The sequence below is a fragment of the Tetranychus urticae genome, chromosome 1 (assembly GCF_039701765.1).
Source record: "Tetranychus urticae isolate SD_2017Ah chromosome 1, NJAU_TeUrti_SD_1.0, whole genome shotgun sequence".
Classification (NCBI taxonomy): Eukaryota; Metazoa; Arthropoda; class Arachnida; order Trombidiformes; family Tetranychidae; genus Tetranychus; species Tetranychus urticae.
Genome location: NC_142958.1, coordinates 12,153,827 through 12,172,216, shown reverse-complemented (window position 1 = coordinate 12,172,216; position 18,390 = coordinate 12,153,827). Strand labels below are relative to the sequence as shown.

The following is an 18,390-nucleotide window of genomic DNA, read 5'->3' as shown; positions in this document are numbered from 1 at the left end:
CAATTTACTATTGAATTAAATAAATGTGATAATTTAAATAAAACTCAAAAATGAATATAATTATCTTGTAAACCATTTGCGGCCTACTGTAGATAGGAAAAAAAATTACAAAAGTTTAAGTATCAGATTTTGATGATTATCTACATTCGAATCAATGAGTTCTCATGAAAATGAATTGATTATACTCAAAGGGTAAATAAAGGATTAAACATAATGAGGATTTTTCTACAAAGCTAAACCAGGATTTTCATATTCCATGTCAGCAGGATTATCATGATCGCCTTTATAATCGGGTGAATGATGGTCATGATCATGTTCTCGATGCTTATGCTTATGTTTATGCTTGTGTTTCTTCTTCTTCTTCTTTTTATCTTTATGTGGTTTCGATGATCCTCCTTCTTCTCTATCTTTGTCTCTGTCTTTATCTTTTTTCTCTTTTTTCTTTTCACTTCTTTCACTTTTCTCTGGTTTCTCATATTTTTCTCGGCTTTCAACCTCCATAAGTCTTTCTCTGTCCACTGGTTCAGGTAAAGGAATAGGAGTGGAAACCATTTCATTGGAAAGGGCACTTGAAGGTGGTGTAAAGGCAATATCGTCATTATTTTGATCAATCATTGATAATACCAATGGTGAAGATTCTTTAGGAGATAACTGTGAAGATGGATTAGTTGGTGTTGGAGGTCGTAAACTTAATTGAATATCACTAGGATCAGAGATCATATCTTCTTCAGATATTTTAGTCTCCGATAAGCCTAAACTCGGTTCAGGGTTATCCTCCTAAAGTAAAAAGAATAGATTAACAAATTAGAAATTGTAATATTTTTAAAAAAACAATCGAATCAAAATAATAAAAGATAAAGATCAACTAAAGATTTTACCTCACTAATATGCGATCCTTCGGCTGATAATCGTCTCTTTTTGTTGGATAAAAATTCTTCGTTGACTGGTCTTTTGAGAGCGATGATTTGCGAAAAAGTATCCAAAGGTTCACTTTCAGTATGTTTTTCATCTCTATTTGATTGCTGTAAATTGATTTAAGAAAAAGATATTTGAGAATTTCTCTGACTTTTCTTAACAATATCTCAAAACTTACCGAAGGTGACATTGATAAAGCCGTACTGATTACCGCTTTTTTTTCTTTCAAATTAAGAACCATGGAAAACTGAAAAACATAGATAATAGAATTAAAAACATGAAGCACAAATTGATTGAAATAAAATTTAAAATACCTCAGGTTTAGGCAAGCATGAAGGCCTTGAGCGTCCATAGAAAGTGTAATACAGATCTACAACGGCACATCTGAGTTTAGAATCGTGGTACAGACAATTGTTCATCAGTCTCCAAAGCCTTTCGACAATGTCCTCTGTATTCAATGGGCTATGAGCATCTTTTTTGGTTATTGGTGGATTTTCAATCATTAATCGTATTGTGAGATGTTTAACTTTGGGAACAGGATCATGTTCAATAATGTCTAGTAAAAAGTCAAGATCTTCTTTACGCTGTTCCACTTTAGCGATATCGATGAGGCATTCAATGGCTGCAATCCGTAAGTCAATAAAAACACCATATTGAGCATATTCTCGATAAAAGGATGAATTACTCGGCAAATGGCCCATTTTCTGTAAATGACGTATGGCTTTTAGACAAGAGACAGTAACTGTAAGCTTATAACATGGTAGTAGTTTGTCCAGATTGAAATATCTCACAATTTCTTCCAAGATAAGTTTAGTTTCTTGAGGCAATGATTCAGCTTGAGGTTGTAAACTGGTTCTTGCTAAAACTGCAGATACACAAGGCGTGACAGAGGCGGCTAAAGCATCAATCAATGCAGATCGATAGTAATTGTCAGAAAATTTGTTTTTGCTGTTATCATTATATTTGAACAAGTCCAGTATGAACCTAAGAACTTCTGGTGGGCAAATTTTATGAGCTGATCGAAGACCAGCCATAGAAACGGGTAATGTTTTTTGGAGAAAATACAACTGAAAGTTGGAAAAGTTATTCAACTTTGGTATTTGTGGACATGAAAATGAACCATAAAGTTTTCTGAACACATTTATCATGACTGCTGGTGCAGGAGGACCAGCTGCTTGGGTAACCATGTCATTGGCAACGTTAGTTAAGGCCATGGCTGCCATACACCTTATTTTATAAAAACAGTGCTCATTTCCGATAATATCCATTAGAGATTTTCTTGTAGCTTCAGTTGGATAACGTTTTAGTTGTTCGATAGCTTCTGCTTGAGCTGTTACATCACGCTCATAACGTAATTGAAATTGCCAATTGGTATCAGGTTGTTCAAAAACAACTTGTCTAAGAAGTTGCATGACTGGATCAATCCTTATCCATAAAACGGGTGAATCGGCATCCATATTCGAAAGATCCATATCAACTTCTTCTCCGGTACAAAGAGGAATTTTTTTCTTTTTATTTCGGCGACTTTTAGAATGACAGGTTATATCATGTTTAGTTGTATTTTCTTCCACTTGAAGATTGTGTTTGAAAGTTCCATCCAGTTCTTGTATCCAAACTGTAATCGGACCCTGAGATAAAGAATTAATAAAATTAATAAGTAGAAAAATAAATACAAGTATGTGATGATTTACAAGAATAAGATTGTTGATATTTTACCATATATTTTCTTATTCCGAGGGATGTTACTTCTAATTGTTTAATCTCAAGCTCAACAATGTTACGTTTTCGATTGAAATTAAAACTTCCATGAAATTTAGGGTGGCCACCAACACGCACCCATTGACTAAGGAATGTCTCGATATCTTTACCGGTAACGTTGAAAATAACTTTCGTAAAGCTACTAGTAGAAATCTGTATATTAGTCCAAGCCATAAGTGTGTTTGCAGTAATTTTCTGTTGGGATGCATTAATTGCTAGAGAAAGTAGTTTGTTGAAGACTTGAAGCATAAGTTCTCGACCAATTCTATCTTCAAGCATACGTATAATTAAATGAGACTTTTTACGATGAATTTCATCATATAGAGGAGAAATAGTGTGAGGATAACGATAAGAAAAGTACAATGCATTTGAATTTTCCGAATCGGATGTGTTGAAGGGATCGAGAATAACTCCACCGTGTTTTTGTTCATAGGCAACAACTTCATTAAGCTCACGATGAACATCAAAACGATATTCGTTGTTACCAAAAGCTTTCTTTTTATACTGAGAGCTTAAATGGGCAGATATACCACGAGTCAACCATGCATCTGAATAATCATTCATAGTGATGAAAGTTCCAAAAAATTGTCTGGCTACAGCAGAAGCAAGAATGTCTCGAGTTTGGTAAGTTTGGTCAATTATGTGCTTGGAATGGAGAAGATTAACATCTAATATACTCATAGAAGCATAGGATAAGCAATCAGCATATGCTTCATCAACGAAAACTTGTTTGTAACAAGAGTATGGGTACCTAGTTGACAAAAGCTCCTCGTAAAATTCAAAGACTTCATGCAAAAAAGAACAAGTAGCTTGCAGAAGAGATCGTAAATGAGGTAGACAAAAATGCGTGACTTCATGCATATTTGGATCAACCATAACTTCAAATGGACCAACAGCTAACCCGATTGCAGGAGCACAAGTAGGAACATTCAGTTGATAATGATAAGTTTTTCTCTTTTTGTCATGAGTGTAAATTGTATCGACCAAGTCACCACATGAGACAGCAATCATAGAGGCGTCAACTGTAAACTCGAGTTTCCAAGAACAAGGTTCACTGTAAGAGTCAACAGAAGGGAACCAAAGACGAGAACTGTTTTCATGGCCATAAGTAAACATATGAGTTGCAGTAACATTGTAATTAGGATCTTCTATAGTTCTTGGTACCGCAAAATGAACCCCTCCAAGTGGTGTTTCAGCTCCAAATTCTATACTTATTCTAAGAATTCTTCCTTCTTGAACGTAATTTAAGAGCTGGTAAGGAACTTGAATTATAATTTCACCATTATTCTTTTCAGGGTCAGTTGAGCCAATACATGTTAAATGTGCTGATGAAAAGGCATCAATGTTCCGTTGTTTGCATTCTTCTTGACAAATCTCTAGACTAGGATCATTGTAGGTAAATGTACATTGGTGGTAGTCATTCATATTAATCTTGAAGATCCTCAGTTGTTTACAGTTTATTTTGATCTGTCGCAAGCTGCTATCCTGGGCAATCACATGAAGCTCAACCATCCCAATGTAAGATTGCCGTTCAAAGTTGATATTGCTAATACAGAGCAACTGATGAACCCTGGAAAAATAGTGATGAAATGGTAGTTAGTATTGATTAAAAAGACAGATATGAAGTCATGAAACATAGAGCATAAATTAGATACTTACAGTTTATATGGTCTATTGTGCTCCTTGGTAATCATTTTGATCACCTAAATTATTAAACTAAACCAACTATAATTACATTAATTGAACAAATTAAACATAAATATTCTAGAATTGATTTTGAAATTCACACAATCGCGGCGTAAAGGGGAGATTGTTTAATAATAAAGCGGCAATTTTTTTTGCGCCTCATTCAAATCTCTTTTCTTGTATTTCTTTCACTTACTCTTAACATCTGCGATTATTGTTTATTTTTTAATGTTTTCTTTGGTTAATTTATGATCTATTAAATGTCTCAATCAAATGATATGGATAATTTATCTATCCAAGAAGATAAATCTCCGCTAGATCTTCAACAAGAGGACCGGGAAAAGATGCAGTAAGTCTGATTTTAATACTCGCCTCTGTTTTATTCAAAATTGGTTGTACATTTACTCTTTAAAACATCAGTCATCTGATTTTTCTTGGTTTGTTTTTTTTGCAGAGTTCTAGTATCAAATTTTAGTGAAGAACAACTGAATCGATATGAAATGTATAGAAGAGCATCCTTTTCAAAAGCACCTATAAAACGTTTGATTCAATCTATCGCTGGAAGTTCAGTATCTCAGAATGTTGTCATTGCTATTTCTGGTGTTGCTAAAGTTTTTGCCGGTGAAGTTGTTGAAGGAGCCTTGGATGTTATGGAAGAACTAGGAGAAACTGGACCCGTGAAGCCCAAGCATCTTCGAGAGTCTGTTAGACGGTTGAGATCCAAGAAATAGTTCAAATTACATTGTAATATCTAGCTTCTACATTTTATTATGTCTAATTTAGTCTACATTTGTTTTTTGTTACATTAAATTTTGAATAGATTTTTAACATAATCAGGAGAAACTGAGAAATTTTTAAAATACATTGGATTCCATCCCATTGCTTTGTACTGGAGGGGTGTATCATCTGTTTGGTTCAGTACTCTTGGATGGTTGTGTAAAAATCTGTCAACTGCTGAGGCCAAACTATCCTGTGTCTCATGCATCCAGTTTGAGGCTCGTCGTATAACAGATGGTAAACTTCGAATCATTTCGTAAAAAACAACTCCAAACACAGCGGCACTGATGAAACTAAGCGTTCCTTGATAAAATTGAGGCTCAGCTTCTTGTCTTGCCATGGTTCCAGTAGCCAAATATAATTCCTGGATTACCTGAGGTAAAGTCTCGTTAAGAGACTCGATTGTGTAAGCAAAAGCACGATCCATCTCATCAGGTTTATTGACTTCCTCGCCATTCACAATTTTCATCCAATTCTCCAACAAATGACCCGACATACTTTGGGAAACCTTAGTATTGGGCTCTTCACGTCCAGTTAACTCGCCTCTCATCAACATTAATTGACTGGTCAGGTTTGCAACACCACTATAAACTATTTGACGGATTCTGGCAAGTCTTTCTGCTTCCCAATTATTTTCATTTGGACTGGTGGATGAACACAAATGGAAGAAAGCGCAAAGAAATAACACGCTCAATACGTTAATTTTACCGGTCATTTTATTATTTTTATTTTAGTTGAAGCTTGTTGGTACTAATGTAAGTGCACAATGATTGACTTGAATTGATCAAAATTCCAACATTTCTTGTGTACTTATATCATTTTCAAATGACATAGATTGGCATGAAGTTCAATATAATTTCAAAGAGGTTGGTTTATTACCCATGTCGACCGAGTTAACATGTTTACTTGGGAACCTCAATAAAGTTCAGAAATGGCACCAACACCTATGAGAAATGACTATGAATAAATTGTGATAATATGGAAATGATAGTCAACTTGCAATTGTTATTGTACATCGATTGCCTGGGTTCACATACGGGTCATTGTATTATCACTTTTACAAGGTCATTACATGATTATTGAGAGCTTTAATGATATGAATGTAATTAAACCATTTGGTGTAGTTTCATTCGATGACAAATAAACTCAATACATATGTTTGATTTCAATTTTACACCTCATTAAAATAGTAAAGAATCATTCATAAAAACAATGAAATCATTTTATTGAAATGTTCAATGAAAACAAATAAGTATTCTAAATGGCTCTTGAAATGTGTATTTAAATTAATTTAGTCCTCTTGATTTTTAAGACTAGTCTTAAATATTTCACCGAATCTGATATAATTTTTGATCTGTCAATCGTTTGATAATTTGAAGATCTAGACCGGTAAATCATAGTTTCAAATTCACATCTATTTCACCAAGAGATAATCAAGAAACAATTAAAAATTTAAGTCTGGAATCATCAAAGATATGAATTTGATTTTGAGCTACACTTTAATTTGGTTTGACCTGTTTTTGAACCTGAACTTTTAAATATTGAAATACAAAACTTTAAAAAAACAAAAATCGTACCTTTCCGATACCAGGGGCTGTTGCTAAATAACAAAACTGTTCTCAAAGCAAGACTCTTTAAGAGCTTTCTTAAAATGATTACCTCAAGTTTACTGGAACCAAAGCTGTGATTACTCATTAATTTTACTTTATTTATAAATTGTACATTACTCTTTACGTTGTTTAAGTGAAATCTGATCAACTGAATAATATTGAACACCTTTGATAACCGATTTTATTATGATATCTTCTAATATTCATCACTTTCCATTTGACTTGTTGAAAGATGGTTTATTGAGTTTACCTTTATCCTCTTTGATTTTTTAGTGATCCATTTCCAACAGTTTTACTGCAAAGTTTTGTATCTACGATTCTTATTTTCATCAACCATGCTATCGTATCTATTATGTTTTTAAATAAGCTGTTGATAAATCAATTGTGACACCCTTTGAGATTTGGGCTTACCATATCCTCGTTCGCGACAGCTTTTTTGACAATGGTTGTCAGTAAGTTGCATCAGCCATTACTGTAACATAAACATATTTCACCATAATTTGTAAATAGTTGAAATAGTTGGCAACCTAAAATATCGATTGTTTTATTATACAAGAGATCCTATTCTCGTCATTTTAATCTGTTTTTATTCATTTTATACGGATACTCAAATTCTTAGACTAACAACATGACTACTGTGGAGCCAGTAGCTTCAACCTCAGGTTTGAATGGCCAGGCTGAACAGCCTGGTCAACCTGGTCAACCCGGTAAAACCATCAGCCTAATGGCTATTCAGGATAATAAAGCCGGCATGAAAGGATTAGACAAGGAGAAAATCAACCAGCTGCTCTATGAAGCGACTAAAGATACTCTTCATTTTAAGCATGAACAAGAAAGAGACAATCGAATAGATGCACAGATTAAAAAAATGATGAAAGATTGGGAATCATTTACGCACCCATTGAAGCAAAATGCTTTAGAGATGATGGAAAAAGCCCGTGAAAATCGTGGCTATGAAAAGCAAGCTCTTGATATCAGTCAAATCATTGTTCATGTTGACATGGATATGTTTTATGCCGCGGTTGAAATGAGAGATGATCCGAGTCTATGCGATAAACCTATGGCAGTTGGTTCACTACGGATGATTTGTACTTCAAATTACGTTGCTCGTCGTTTTGGTGTACGTTCTGGAATGGCTGGTTTCATTTGTATGAAACTTTGTCCTGATCTAATCATAGTTCCCTGCAATATGCGCAAATATTCCCAAGTCAGCGGTATTATAATGAGCATTCTAAGGCGTTATGATCAAGATCTTTTCGTAATGAGCTGCGATGAAGCTTATCTCAATATTACGACTTATATTATTCAACTATTCCTTAAAGAGAATCCAGATTGGGACGGTCCTGTGATAATTGAAGATCAATTAACGGGTGAAAGAAAGTTAATTCCAGAATGCTGGGACCTAGCTTTTAAAGTTGTTGATGATATTCGAACTCAAATTCTAGAAGCTACTAAATTAACTGCTTCTGCTGGAATCGCAACTACATCTATGTTAGCTAAAATTTGCTCTGATTTAAACAAACCCAATGGACAGTATATGTTACGAGGATCGAGTTTTGAACACGTTCAGGATTTTGTAAATAAATTGGACGTCCGTAAAGTAACTGGCATTGGAATGGTACAAGAAAAAATTCTGAAAGCTTTTAATATCAATACTGTTAAGGATATGTGGGAACAGCGTGATGTAATTTATTTGCTGTTTAAGCCGGCCGCTATCGACTTCTATCTAAGAGTTTCCCTCGGCTTAGGATCCATTCATTCCAAGAATGAAGATGAGCCTTTGCGGTCTCGTGGCCATGGGTGTTCATTCAAAGCCACCAATGATTTTAACTGGTTAGACAATCAATTGATGCAACTTAGTGAACAACTAGCTGATACTCTTGACGACTATGGTTTAAAAGGAAAAATTGTTGTCCTTCGATTGGAAAAAGATTCATTTGACTCTTTTGTTAGAAGTCGTCGAATACCATTTTTCACATCTGATTGTGCGGTTATTTATCAAACAGCCAAATCAATTCTAAAAGCACAATTATCCTCCGATGGTGTAACTAAATGGAGGGCAATGGGAGTTAGGGTAACTCATCTTAATGTTAATGCAGTTACTTCAGTTGATGAAAAAAAACAAATGACTTTGGATAAGTTTCTTTTCAAAAAATTTGTTCCTTCAAACAAAGATACATCTTTTAATGCTGCCGATACATCTATCAACGATTCATCACAAGAAATTGAATATTGTGACGAGAAATCTCAGGAGGTTACTATTGACGATGAATTTCTTTGCACTTATTGTTCAAAAACATTTAGTGACTATGATGCATTTGAGGAACACGTATCAAGCTGTCAGGAAGCAGATAAACTGGCCTATCTCAGTCAAACAACTATCGAAACTATTGAGGTCGAATCCGATGAAGATGCCGATGAATACATCTGTACAAACTGTGATAAAAATTTTCTAGATTATAATGAATTTGAACAACATCTAGCAATTTGCCTGGAGGATAAGTTCAGCGACGATGAAAGTCCTCAAGATATTTTAAAAGAAGAAGTACCTAACTCAATTGAACACATTTCTGTCAAAATTTCAGAAATCACCTCAACTAAAGGCTGTCATAAATATCAGAACGAAGATGAAGATATCGAATCAAGTCAAAGATTGCCCAAGATGATAAAACTTTGAAATTTTAAATTTACTCGTTTTTTGCTAATCATTTTATAGCTTAGCCTGCCTGTTTATATCCTAATTGTTAGAGATGAATTCCATAGCATTTAAGGTTCACAGAATCTAACTTCAAAAATTTTGACCTGCTTATGCTCTAATCAATTGTACTTCATCTCACATAAGTGTGATTATTACACTCTATTTATGTAAAGTTTTAATCGATCAATTCAATTGCATTTCTACTTTTAACGAATGAACGAATATTTCAAAATAAATCATTTTACGATTTTTAAACGACATTATTCACTTGTTAGATAAATTCACTGTTAAAACCATTCTCGATTTTGTTAATTGTTAGGGGCTGTTGATAAATAACAAACTTACTATGCCCCTAAGAGATTTTTAGCGGATTGCGTCAAGTTAGCAAAAAGTAAACAAACCTTCATCAACATGTTTTTTAAATAACTTGTGATTGATATTTTAATCTTATTTCTGGCTCATAACATTAATCAAATTAATTGAATTCAGTTTTAATTTGTCCCTTTGAACACACTCGCAAACCCATATTTATATATCTAATTAATATGTAATGTTTTTTTTGTTAATCTTCACCTGACTGCTTATGGTTCGTGTCTATCTGTGCCTAGTTGGTATTTATAACTTGTCACTCTCTACCGAAATAGTAAGCTTGTAACTTTTTGATTTTTTGTTGATTTGATCTTCAACTGAATATCATGTCTACACTGAATTTTGAAGCTCTATTATAGTTTTTGTCACAGTCTAGTCTTTTAACCACTGTAGTAACTTTTCATCTATTTAAAATCGTTACCTCTTGTTTTTTTACAGCAGTTTTTTCTCATAGTTCCGAACTAAAATTAGAATCTTATATAATGGAACCCGTACCATCAAATCCTCTAGCAGAGGAACAGCAAATCAATGCAAACCGTAAAGGCCAAACAATTAGTTTAATGTCAATCCAAGATAACAAAGCTGGTATGAAAGGGTTGGACAAAGATAAAATCAATCAATTGCTAGAAAAAATGTCTAAAGACACTCTTCATTACAAACATGAGCAAGAACGAGATTTGAAAATGGATGAACAGATTAAAAAAATGAAAAAAGATTGGAATACCTATACGAACGCAGCGAGAAAAAATGCAATGGATATGATGGAAAAGGCTCGTGAAAATCGTGGCTATGAAAAACAAGCTCGTGACCTTAGTCAAATTATTGTTCACATTGATATGGACATGTTCTTCGCGGCTGTTGAAATGAGAGATAATCCGAGTCTATGTGATAAACCAATGGCCGTTGGCTCACTTCGTATGATAAGCACATCAAATTACGTTGCTCGTCGTTTTGGAGTACGTTCTGGAATGGCTGGTTTTATTTGTATGAAACTTTGTCCTGATCTAATCATAGTACCCTGCAATATGCGTAAATATTCCCAAGTCAGTGGAGTTATAATGAATATTCTAAGGCACTATGATCAAGATCTTTTCGTAATGAGCTGTGATGAAGCTTATCTCAACATTACAAATTATGTTACTCAACTATTTCTCAAAGCGAATCCTGATTGGGACAATCCTGTTCTTGTTGCAGATCAAGTGAGTGGTGAAAGGAAACTGATTCCACAATGTTGGGACCTAGCTTTTAAAGTTGTAGATGACATGCGAACACAAATTCTCGAAGCTACTAAATTAACTGCTTCTGCTGGAATCGCAACTACATCTATGTTAGCTAAAATTTGCTCTGATTTAAACAAACCCAATGGACAGTATATGTTACGAGGATCGAGTTTTGAACACATTCAGGACTTTGTAAATAAATTGGATGTCCGTAAAGTAAATGGCATTGGTAAGGTTCAAGAAAAATTCCTCAAAGCTTTTAATATCAATACTGTTAATGATATTTGGGATCGGCGGGATGTTATACAATTGCTTTTCAAGCCCGCTGCTATCGACTTCTATCTCAGAGTTTCACTCGGATTGGGATCTTCTTTTACCAAAGATGAAGAAGAAAGATTGCGCTCGAAAGGTCGTGGTAGCTCTTTTAAAGCTACTAATGATTTCAATTGGTTGGATAATCGATTGTCAGAACTCTGTTCGAAGCTAGCTGAGTCTCTCAACGATCATGGCTTGAAAGGTAAAATGATTGTTCTGAGAATGGAAAAAGATACATTCGATGCTTTTGTTAAAAGTCGACGATTATCGTTTTACACATCTGACTTTACAATCATTCATCAAACAGCTAAATCAATTCTGAAAGCACAATTATCTGCCAGTAGTGGCTCTAAATGGAGAGCAATGAGAGTTATGGTAACTCATCTCAATGTAAACGAAATTACTCCAATTGATGATAAGAAACAAATGAAATTGGATAAGTTCTTCAAAAAGTCTGTTCTGTCAAATGATACTTCGCTTAATGAATCACTGAATGACTCTTTACAAAAAATGGAACATTGTGATGAACTCCAAAATGTTCCTGATAAACAAAACATTCTTGTCAAATGCTGCTCCAAAACATTCAGTGATTATAGCGCATTTGAAAAACATGAAACATCTTGTCTAGAGGACCAACTAAGTCAAAGCTCGATAGAAACCATTGACGTCGAATCTGATGAAGAATCCGATGAATATTTATGCACGAATTGCGATGAAAAATTTCTGAATTACAATGGATTGGAGCAACATTTAGCAATTTGCTTGGAAGCTGTCTTCTGTGACGCTGTTATTCAAGAAGCCTCTACAGTAAATTTGAATGAACATAATTCTTCGAAAAATCCCGTAATTATCCCAAATACTGGTTGTCGGAAATTATCAGATGACGATAAAGAATCTGCAACGAGCCAAAGAAACCGAAAGGTTATGAAACTTTGTTAGTCTAAACAAATTTAAATCAACGTCCACATTCATATTTTACTCAAAAATCCAAAAAATTTTATTGCAAAGCATTTTCGTATCTCTCTTGATATTGCTCATATCAATCAAAAATGTACCATTTATTTCATCCGATTTCCGTTATTTGTCATAAGGTCTTTCTTCATTGGTACTCATTAACACTTTCTTTCAACTGTTTCGCTCGTTTATCAAGAGTGTATTTTATGGAAAGGTCAAAATCAGCAATCTTTGAGATTGGATATTTTCCTCGGTGTATAATGAAAGAAACAAGTGCTATTGGTAAACCTTTAAAAGGAGGTTTAGTAAATACTTTTTACGATAGATTTACATTTTGTTTACGATAGATGGCGAGATTGAGAGCATGAAAAATTGCGCTAACTTAACTTTGAATTCACCAGTATGTTTTGAATAAACTCTATTCATTCATAAATTGATCATGAGGTGTTTAACTTTAGGCTCTCTAGCCCGACCAGCTAGTAACTTTACTGTAGGTGCTAATCGACTTTCACCTTTGTTTTGGATTATTAATCGATCATCATCTTCATCAGTTGTTAAACCTTACTCAAACTACAAAAGTGATTATTTTGTTAAACGTCATATTGGAGCAAGAGAACATGAAAAACAACAAATGTTATCGACAATTGGATACAAAGTAAGTTAAAATTTGTTATTTAATCGAGTGGTTAAAAAAGATAAAGCAATTTACTTAGATCAAAGGCTACTTAAAATACCAATCACTAGCAATTCCAATCACGTTCCAAGAACATTATCCATTAATCTGTAACCTTCTTTAGCATCTTCTAATCATTTGATTGTCAACACTTCTTGAGCGGTCGAGTTTTTCATTCTTTCCAATTTATGACTATCTGATTTTTCAACAGCCGAGAAATGAAATAATGCATGGAATACCAAAGAGTAACTAGTCAATTTTTGATTGAAAACTCACCGAGCAAATGAAAATTCTCATAGTTTGTAAAAAAGCAGTTTATTTAAATTTTCTTGCAAAGTTGAACGAATTTCATATTCATTCTCTGCTGCTTTTTCGTTTCTGTTCTTGACTTTTTGTTTTTTTACATTGAAACAGGGCAATACGTGAAATCGTCTGGGAAATTTTCAGCTTTCATTTGAAGAAAATTAACAATCTTTATCTTAAACAATCTTTCACTTTGTTTCCACTCTTACTCTTTATGTTGTTTTGTTTTCCATTTTAATCGATACCACGAGAACAAGAAATAGCTGGAATAATAAAATCATAATGCTTTCAACTTGATAGTCTATAAGTTTATTTGTAATTTTTTACTCTTTTCTGTAAATAAGCTTTGGTTTTGAATGATCGATGAAGATACTAATGGCGAGAGGTAAGATTAATAGGAAATGATAAGACTTGGTGAAGAGGTAAAAAATATACAGGGTTTCTGATTCATGAATCATGATAAACAGAATAGGATGTTATTCCTTATTTTTTTATTGAATAGATCAAATGATATTATATCTTCTGTAATAATCTATTTATCGACAACTTTGCTATTCTCTTTAGATAAATGATCACAAAATAAGATTTTACGATTAGATTATTGATAATATCAAGTGATAAAATCTAAATCATATCATATTGTGTCAACAATCTTTGAGTCTTTATTGGAAATAAACAGATTTTTTCAAGATTGTGATTAACCTTCAATTATTCAGCCTCTCAGCATACCAATCGGTTTCACAATTTTATGCTGAATATTGGAGCAATTTTTCTCTCTTTTTAATCTAATTGAATGTTTTTATTTCATCTGATTTTAGACTCTGGAAGAGCTCATTGACAAAACGGTTCCAGATAGTATTAAACTTAATAGAGATCTTAAATTGGACTCCGAAATAACTGAAAATGAATTGGTTCAACGTCTTCGCCAAATTGCTGACCAAAACGATTATACTTGGAAATCATTCATTGGACTCGGCTATCACAATTGTTATACACCAGCCCCAATAATGAGAAATATCTTTGAAAATCCAGGTAAATTGGTAAATTCATGTAAATTATGATTTGCTGATGAATTTATATCTTCTACTTTTTGTTTGCAGGATGGATCACTCAATATACTCCTTACCAGGCTGAAATTGCACAGGGTCGATTAGAGAGTTTGCTAAATTACCAAACAATGATTTGTGATTTAACAGCTATGGAAATTTCCAATGCTAGTTTATTAGACGAAGGAACCGCAGCCGCTGAAGCTATGCAAATGTGTCTAAGGTTTGTGATTATCTTTAACCAATATTGCAATTCTCATAGAATTTTATTTCAAAGTTTTATCTTTTTCTCTTATTCTCTTTTTTATCTTTAGGCACCACCGTAATAAGCGCAACAAATTTCTGATCTCTGATAAAGTTCATCCTCAAACTATTGCCGTTGTAAAAACAAGAGCCAGTGCATTAGGAACAGAAATTCAATTTTTCAGTGGTAACGCAGCTATTATTTATTGTCTCTTATTAATGAGCACTCAAAACTCCGATAAGGCTATATTTAATCAAAATTCTCTCGTCTATTTTAGATTTATCTTCAATCGATTCTTTCAAGTTGAATGAATTTTCAGGAATTTTAGTACAAAATCCAGATACCGATGGAAATATATTTGACCTTACCCAAGTAACTCAAAAAGCAAAAGAGTCTGGAGCAATTTTATCTGTAGCAACTGACCTTTTAGCCTGTATTCTAACCAAACCACCGGGGGAATATGGTTCCAATTGTGATATTGCTATTGGAAATACTCAAAGATTTGGTATACCATTGAACTATGGTGGACCTCATGCGGCTTTTATGTCGTGCCGTAATTATTTAACCAGGATAATGCCGGGAAGAGTTGTAGGTGTTACAAAAGATTACCTCGGTAATCCTGCAGTTCGATTAGCACTTCAGACTAGAGAACAACATATTCGACGAGATAAAGCAACATCAAATATTTGTACAGCCCAAGCTTTATTGGCAAATATGTCAGCAATGTATGCTATTTATCATGGACCTGAAGGATTGAAGTCAATGGCCCAAGCAATTCACGAGAAAACATGTTACCTAAAAGATGGTATAAACCATCAAAATGTGTGCAAAGTAACCAATGACCATTTCTTTGATACACTTAAAATTAAAGTACCCGACGTTGATGTAATTAAGGCTCGTGCTGCTCAAAAACAAATTCATTTGAGATATTTTCCTGACAATAAGCATGTTGGAGTTGCCTTAGATGAAACTGTCACTGATGCTGATCTAGATAATTTACTTTGGATTTTTGGAAAAGATTCGGTAAGCTTTTTGACATTGCTAAACATTTACAAAAGCTATAAATATCAATACTTTGAAAAATTATTATTTCATATTTGTTTTCTTTTCAGATCTCATTACCTGATAGCAAAGTCAATTCATTGAATATGATCCCATCTGAATTAAAACGATCATCGCCTCTTTTGGTCCATCCAATTTTTAATAAGTACCATAGTGAAACCAAATTAGTTCGTTATATGAAAATGCTAGAAAATAAGGACATTTCTCTTGTGCATTCGATGATACCTCTGGTATGAATTAAATTATTTTTTATCAGTTCAGTCCACTAATTATATTTTTTGGTTTTCAGGGATCATGCACAATGAAATTGACTGGAACAACTGAGTTATTAGCTTCTTCTTGGCCTCAGTTTGCAAATATTCATCCATTTGTTCCGGTTGAAAGTGTTAAAGGTTATCGTCATTTAATGGAGGAATTGAAAAATGATCTCTGTGAAATCACTGGATATGATGATATTTCATTCCAACCAAATTCAGGAGCTCAAGGAGAATATGCTGGTCTTCGAGTGATTAAAGCATATCTCGATCATAAAGGCGAAAGTGACAGAGATGTAAATGATTTCTGCAAAAGAAAAATTTTAAACATTTTCACCTAATTTTACATTTCGTTATTTTCAGATTTGTTTGATTCCAATATCAGCTCATGGTACTAATCCAGCAAGTGCTCAAATGGCAGGAATGAAAGTTAAAACAATCAATGTTAATAAAGATGGTTCAATTGACATAGCTCATCTAAAAGATAAGGTAAATTCTGAATGCCTCATCATTATTTTCAAATTTTTAAACCTTATTTTCATTTTATTTTCAGCTTGATAGATATGGAAATAATGTGGCTTGTATGATGATAACTTACCCATCGACATTTGGAGTTTTTGAAGAGCAAATAGTAGAAATAATTGAGCTCGTTCATAAATGTGGTTCAGCTCAAGTTTACCTTGACGGAGCTAATATGAATGCCCAGGTTGGTCTTTGCAGACCAGGAGATTATGGAAGTGATGTTTCTCATCTAAATCTTCATAAAACTTTTTGTATTCCTCATGGTGGAGGTGGACCAGGAATGGGTCCAATCGGAGTGTAAGCAAAAAAAAGATTTGAACCAGTTCAGACTTATTTAATTCATTTCTAATAATGGTCCTTCTTTTTTGTTCCAGTAAAAAACATTTGGCTCCATTTTTACCATCACATCCAATTGTTCATCAAGATGCTTCATCTCTCAGTTTTGGAACTGTTTCTGCAGCTCCATGGGGCTCTTCAGCGATTTTACCGATCAGTTGGGCTTACACCAAGATGATGGGTCCAAAAGGATTAAGACATAGTTCAGAGATTGCTATTTTAAATGCAAATTACATGGCAAAGGTTTTGGAAAAAGCATACAAAATCTTGTTCAGGGGAAAATATGGTAATGTCGCTCATGAATTCATTTTGGATGTAAGAGATTTTGCTAAAACAACAAATGTGGAAGCCATGGATATAGCTAAGCGACTTCAAGATTATGGTTACCACGCACCAACTGTTTCCTGGCCAGTTCCGGGAACACTCATGATTGAACCAACAGAATCGGAGGACAAAGAAGAGCTTGATAAATTCTGTGATGCACTGTTGTGTATTAGAGAGGAAATAGCTGATATTGAGAGAGGAATTTACGACCGTAATAACAATCCAATTAAGGTTAGATTAATTTGAAGAGTTTACTCTAAATTTTTATTTCTTATTTACTAACAGAACTTTCATTTTCATATTTTGTTTAGCTTGCTCCTCACACTCAAAAGCTTGTTTGCTCTTCAGATTGGAATAGACCGTATTCCAGGGAAAAGGCAGCGTTTCCATCGGTAAGATTTTTTCTGAATAATCATTTTTTGATCAATCGATTAAATTTTTATTCTTTTCTCTTTCACTTCAGAAACTGGTCAATCCTGAATCCAAAATTTGGCCTACAGTTGCTCGAATCGACGAAGCTTTTGGAGATAAAAACTTATTTTGTACTTGCCCTCCAGTTAGCGATTATTGTGATAATTAATCTATGAAATATAATTATATATTCTTATTAAAATTTTAACTTAATTTTTATCCTTATGGTTCCCCGATTTCTTGTTTCTAAGCTCATATTTGTTCTCAGTCAAATCTTTGTTTGCCATAAAGTATTTGATAATCTCATCGTCAACAAGTAAAGGTTTGCTCGATTCGCCGAAAATCTTATGAGTACGAATGAAAGAGCCATTCATTAACCAATCATATTATAATGATATAATACAATCACCACAAATGAAGATAGAACTGTTGAAAAAAGGTTAAAAACAGAAAACAAATGAACAGAATAAGCAGTAGCGCAGATACTCTCTTGGTTTGTTTTTACTTCTGGTAAAGCTTTTTTAACCAGCTTCTACTTTTGACTCAACTTCGAATAACTATTAGACAGTTGTACAGTGATGACCAGACAGACAACCTTAACTCATCACATTTCACTTGTTTTTGGTCAATTTTTTGTAAGTTGATCAGCTATCCTTTTGAATTGCTTTTCTTTATCTTCATAGGTCCTTTGATCTTGAGTAAGAAATGAGAAGAGTTCTTGTTGAGTCGGTTTATTCATTCGCAAAGATATCAAATTGTTTCTTCTTTTTAACTGTCAACTATGGTTATGTCTTGAAGTAACATCGTATTCAGTAAGATTATTACAAGGTAAAATAAAAATTAGCTGATCGACTGTCTCAGTTTATTAAAATCAAATACCTTGTAAGCTTGAAATAATTGATGAGCAAAAAGT

The 18,390-nt window shown here is 33.7% G+C and overlaps 5 protein-coding genes across 6 annotated transcripts; 4 read left to right on the top strand and 1 right to left on the bottom strand.

Annotated features, from left to right (window-relative positions):
• Nucleotides 1-38: 38 nt before the first annotated feature.
• Nucleotides 39-4,491, bottom strand: Taf2 (TATA-box binding protein associated factor 2). Its single transcript, XM_015928142.3, has 6 exons — nucleotides 4,333-4,491; nucleotides 2,632-4,243; nucleotides 1,230-2,543; nucleotides 1,094-1,162; nucleotides 879-1,022; nucleotides 39-777 (listed from the first exon to the last, which is right to left on the bottom strand). The coding sequence occupies exons 1-6, from the start codon at nucleotides 4,365-4,367 to the stop codon at nucleotides 226-228; spliced, it is 3,726 nt and encodes a 1,241-aa protein (XP_015783628.2). The 5' UTR covers nucleotides 4,368-4,491; the 3' UTR covers nucleotides 39-225.
• Nucleotides 4,492-4,560: 69 nt separating this feature from the next.
• On the top strand, nucleotides 4,561-5,192 carry LOC107361454 (transcription initiation factor TFIID subunit 11). The gene is made up of 2 exons (XM_015928284.3): nucleotides 4,561-4,708; nucleotides 4,814-5,192. The coding sequence occupies exons 1-2, from the start codon at nucleotides 4,620-4,622 to the stop codon at nucleotides 5,088-5,090; spliced, it is 366 nt and encodes a 121-aa protein (XP_015783770.1). The 5' UTR covers nucleotides 4,561-4,619; the 3' UTR covers nucleotides 5,091-5,192.
• A 1,564-nt stretch (nucleotides 5,193-6,756) lies between these two features.
• On the top strand, nucleotides 6,757-9,699 carry LOC107361386 (DNA polymerase kappa-like). Its single transcript, XM_015928207.3, has one exon. The coding sequence runs from the start codon at nucleotides 7,375-7,377 to the stop codon at nucleotides 9,421-9,423; it is 2,049 nt and encodes a 682-aa protein (XP_015783693.2). The 5' UTR covers nucleotides 6,757-7,374; the 3' UTR covers nucleotides 9,424-9,699.
• A 137-nt stretch (nucleotides 9,700-9,836) lies between these two features.
• On the top strand, nucleotides 9,837-12,484 carry LOC107361278 (DNA polymerase kappa-like). Of its 2 annotated transcripts, none has more exons than XM_015928063.3 (2): nucleotides 9,837-10,087; nucleotides 10,255-12,484. In XM_015928063.3, the coding sequence occupies exon 2, from the start codon at nucleotides 10,296-10,298 to the stop codon at nucleotides 12,285-12,287; it is 1,992 nt and encodes a 663-aa protein (XP_015783549.2). In that variant the 5' UTR covers nucleotides 9,837-10,087; nucleotides 10,255-10,295; the 3' UTR covers nucleotides 12,288-12,484. The 2 variants fall into 2 exon arrangements, with proteins under 2 accessions (XP_015783549.2, XP_015783547.2); XM_015928061.3 differs by having other exon boundaries at nucleotides 10,252-12,484.
• Nucleotides 12,485-12,736: 252 nt separating this feature from the next.
• On the top strand, nucleotides 12,737-17,696 carry LOC107361277 (glycine dehydrogenase (decarboxylating), mitochondrial). The gene is made up of 12 exons (XM_015928059.3): nucleotides 12,737-12,957; nucleotides 14,097-14,310; nucleotides 14,379-14,547; nucleotides 14,639-14,754; nucleotides 14,846-15,591; nucleotides 15,681-15,860; nucleotides 15,920-16,180; nucleotides 16,248-16,373; nucleotides 16,438-16,703; nucleotides 16,781-17,297; nucleotides 17,378-17,458; nucleotides 17,530-17,696. The coding sequence occupies exons 1-12, from the start codon at nucleotides 12,742-12,744 to the stop codon at nucleotides 17,644-17,646; spliced, it is 3,009 nt and encodes a 1,002-aa protein (XP_015783545.2). The 5' UTR covers nucleotides 12,737-12,741; the 3' UTR covers nucleotides 17,647-17,696.
• Nucleotides 17,697-18,390: the final 694 nt, after the last annotated feature.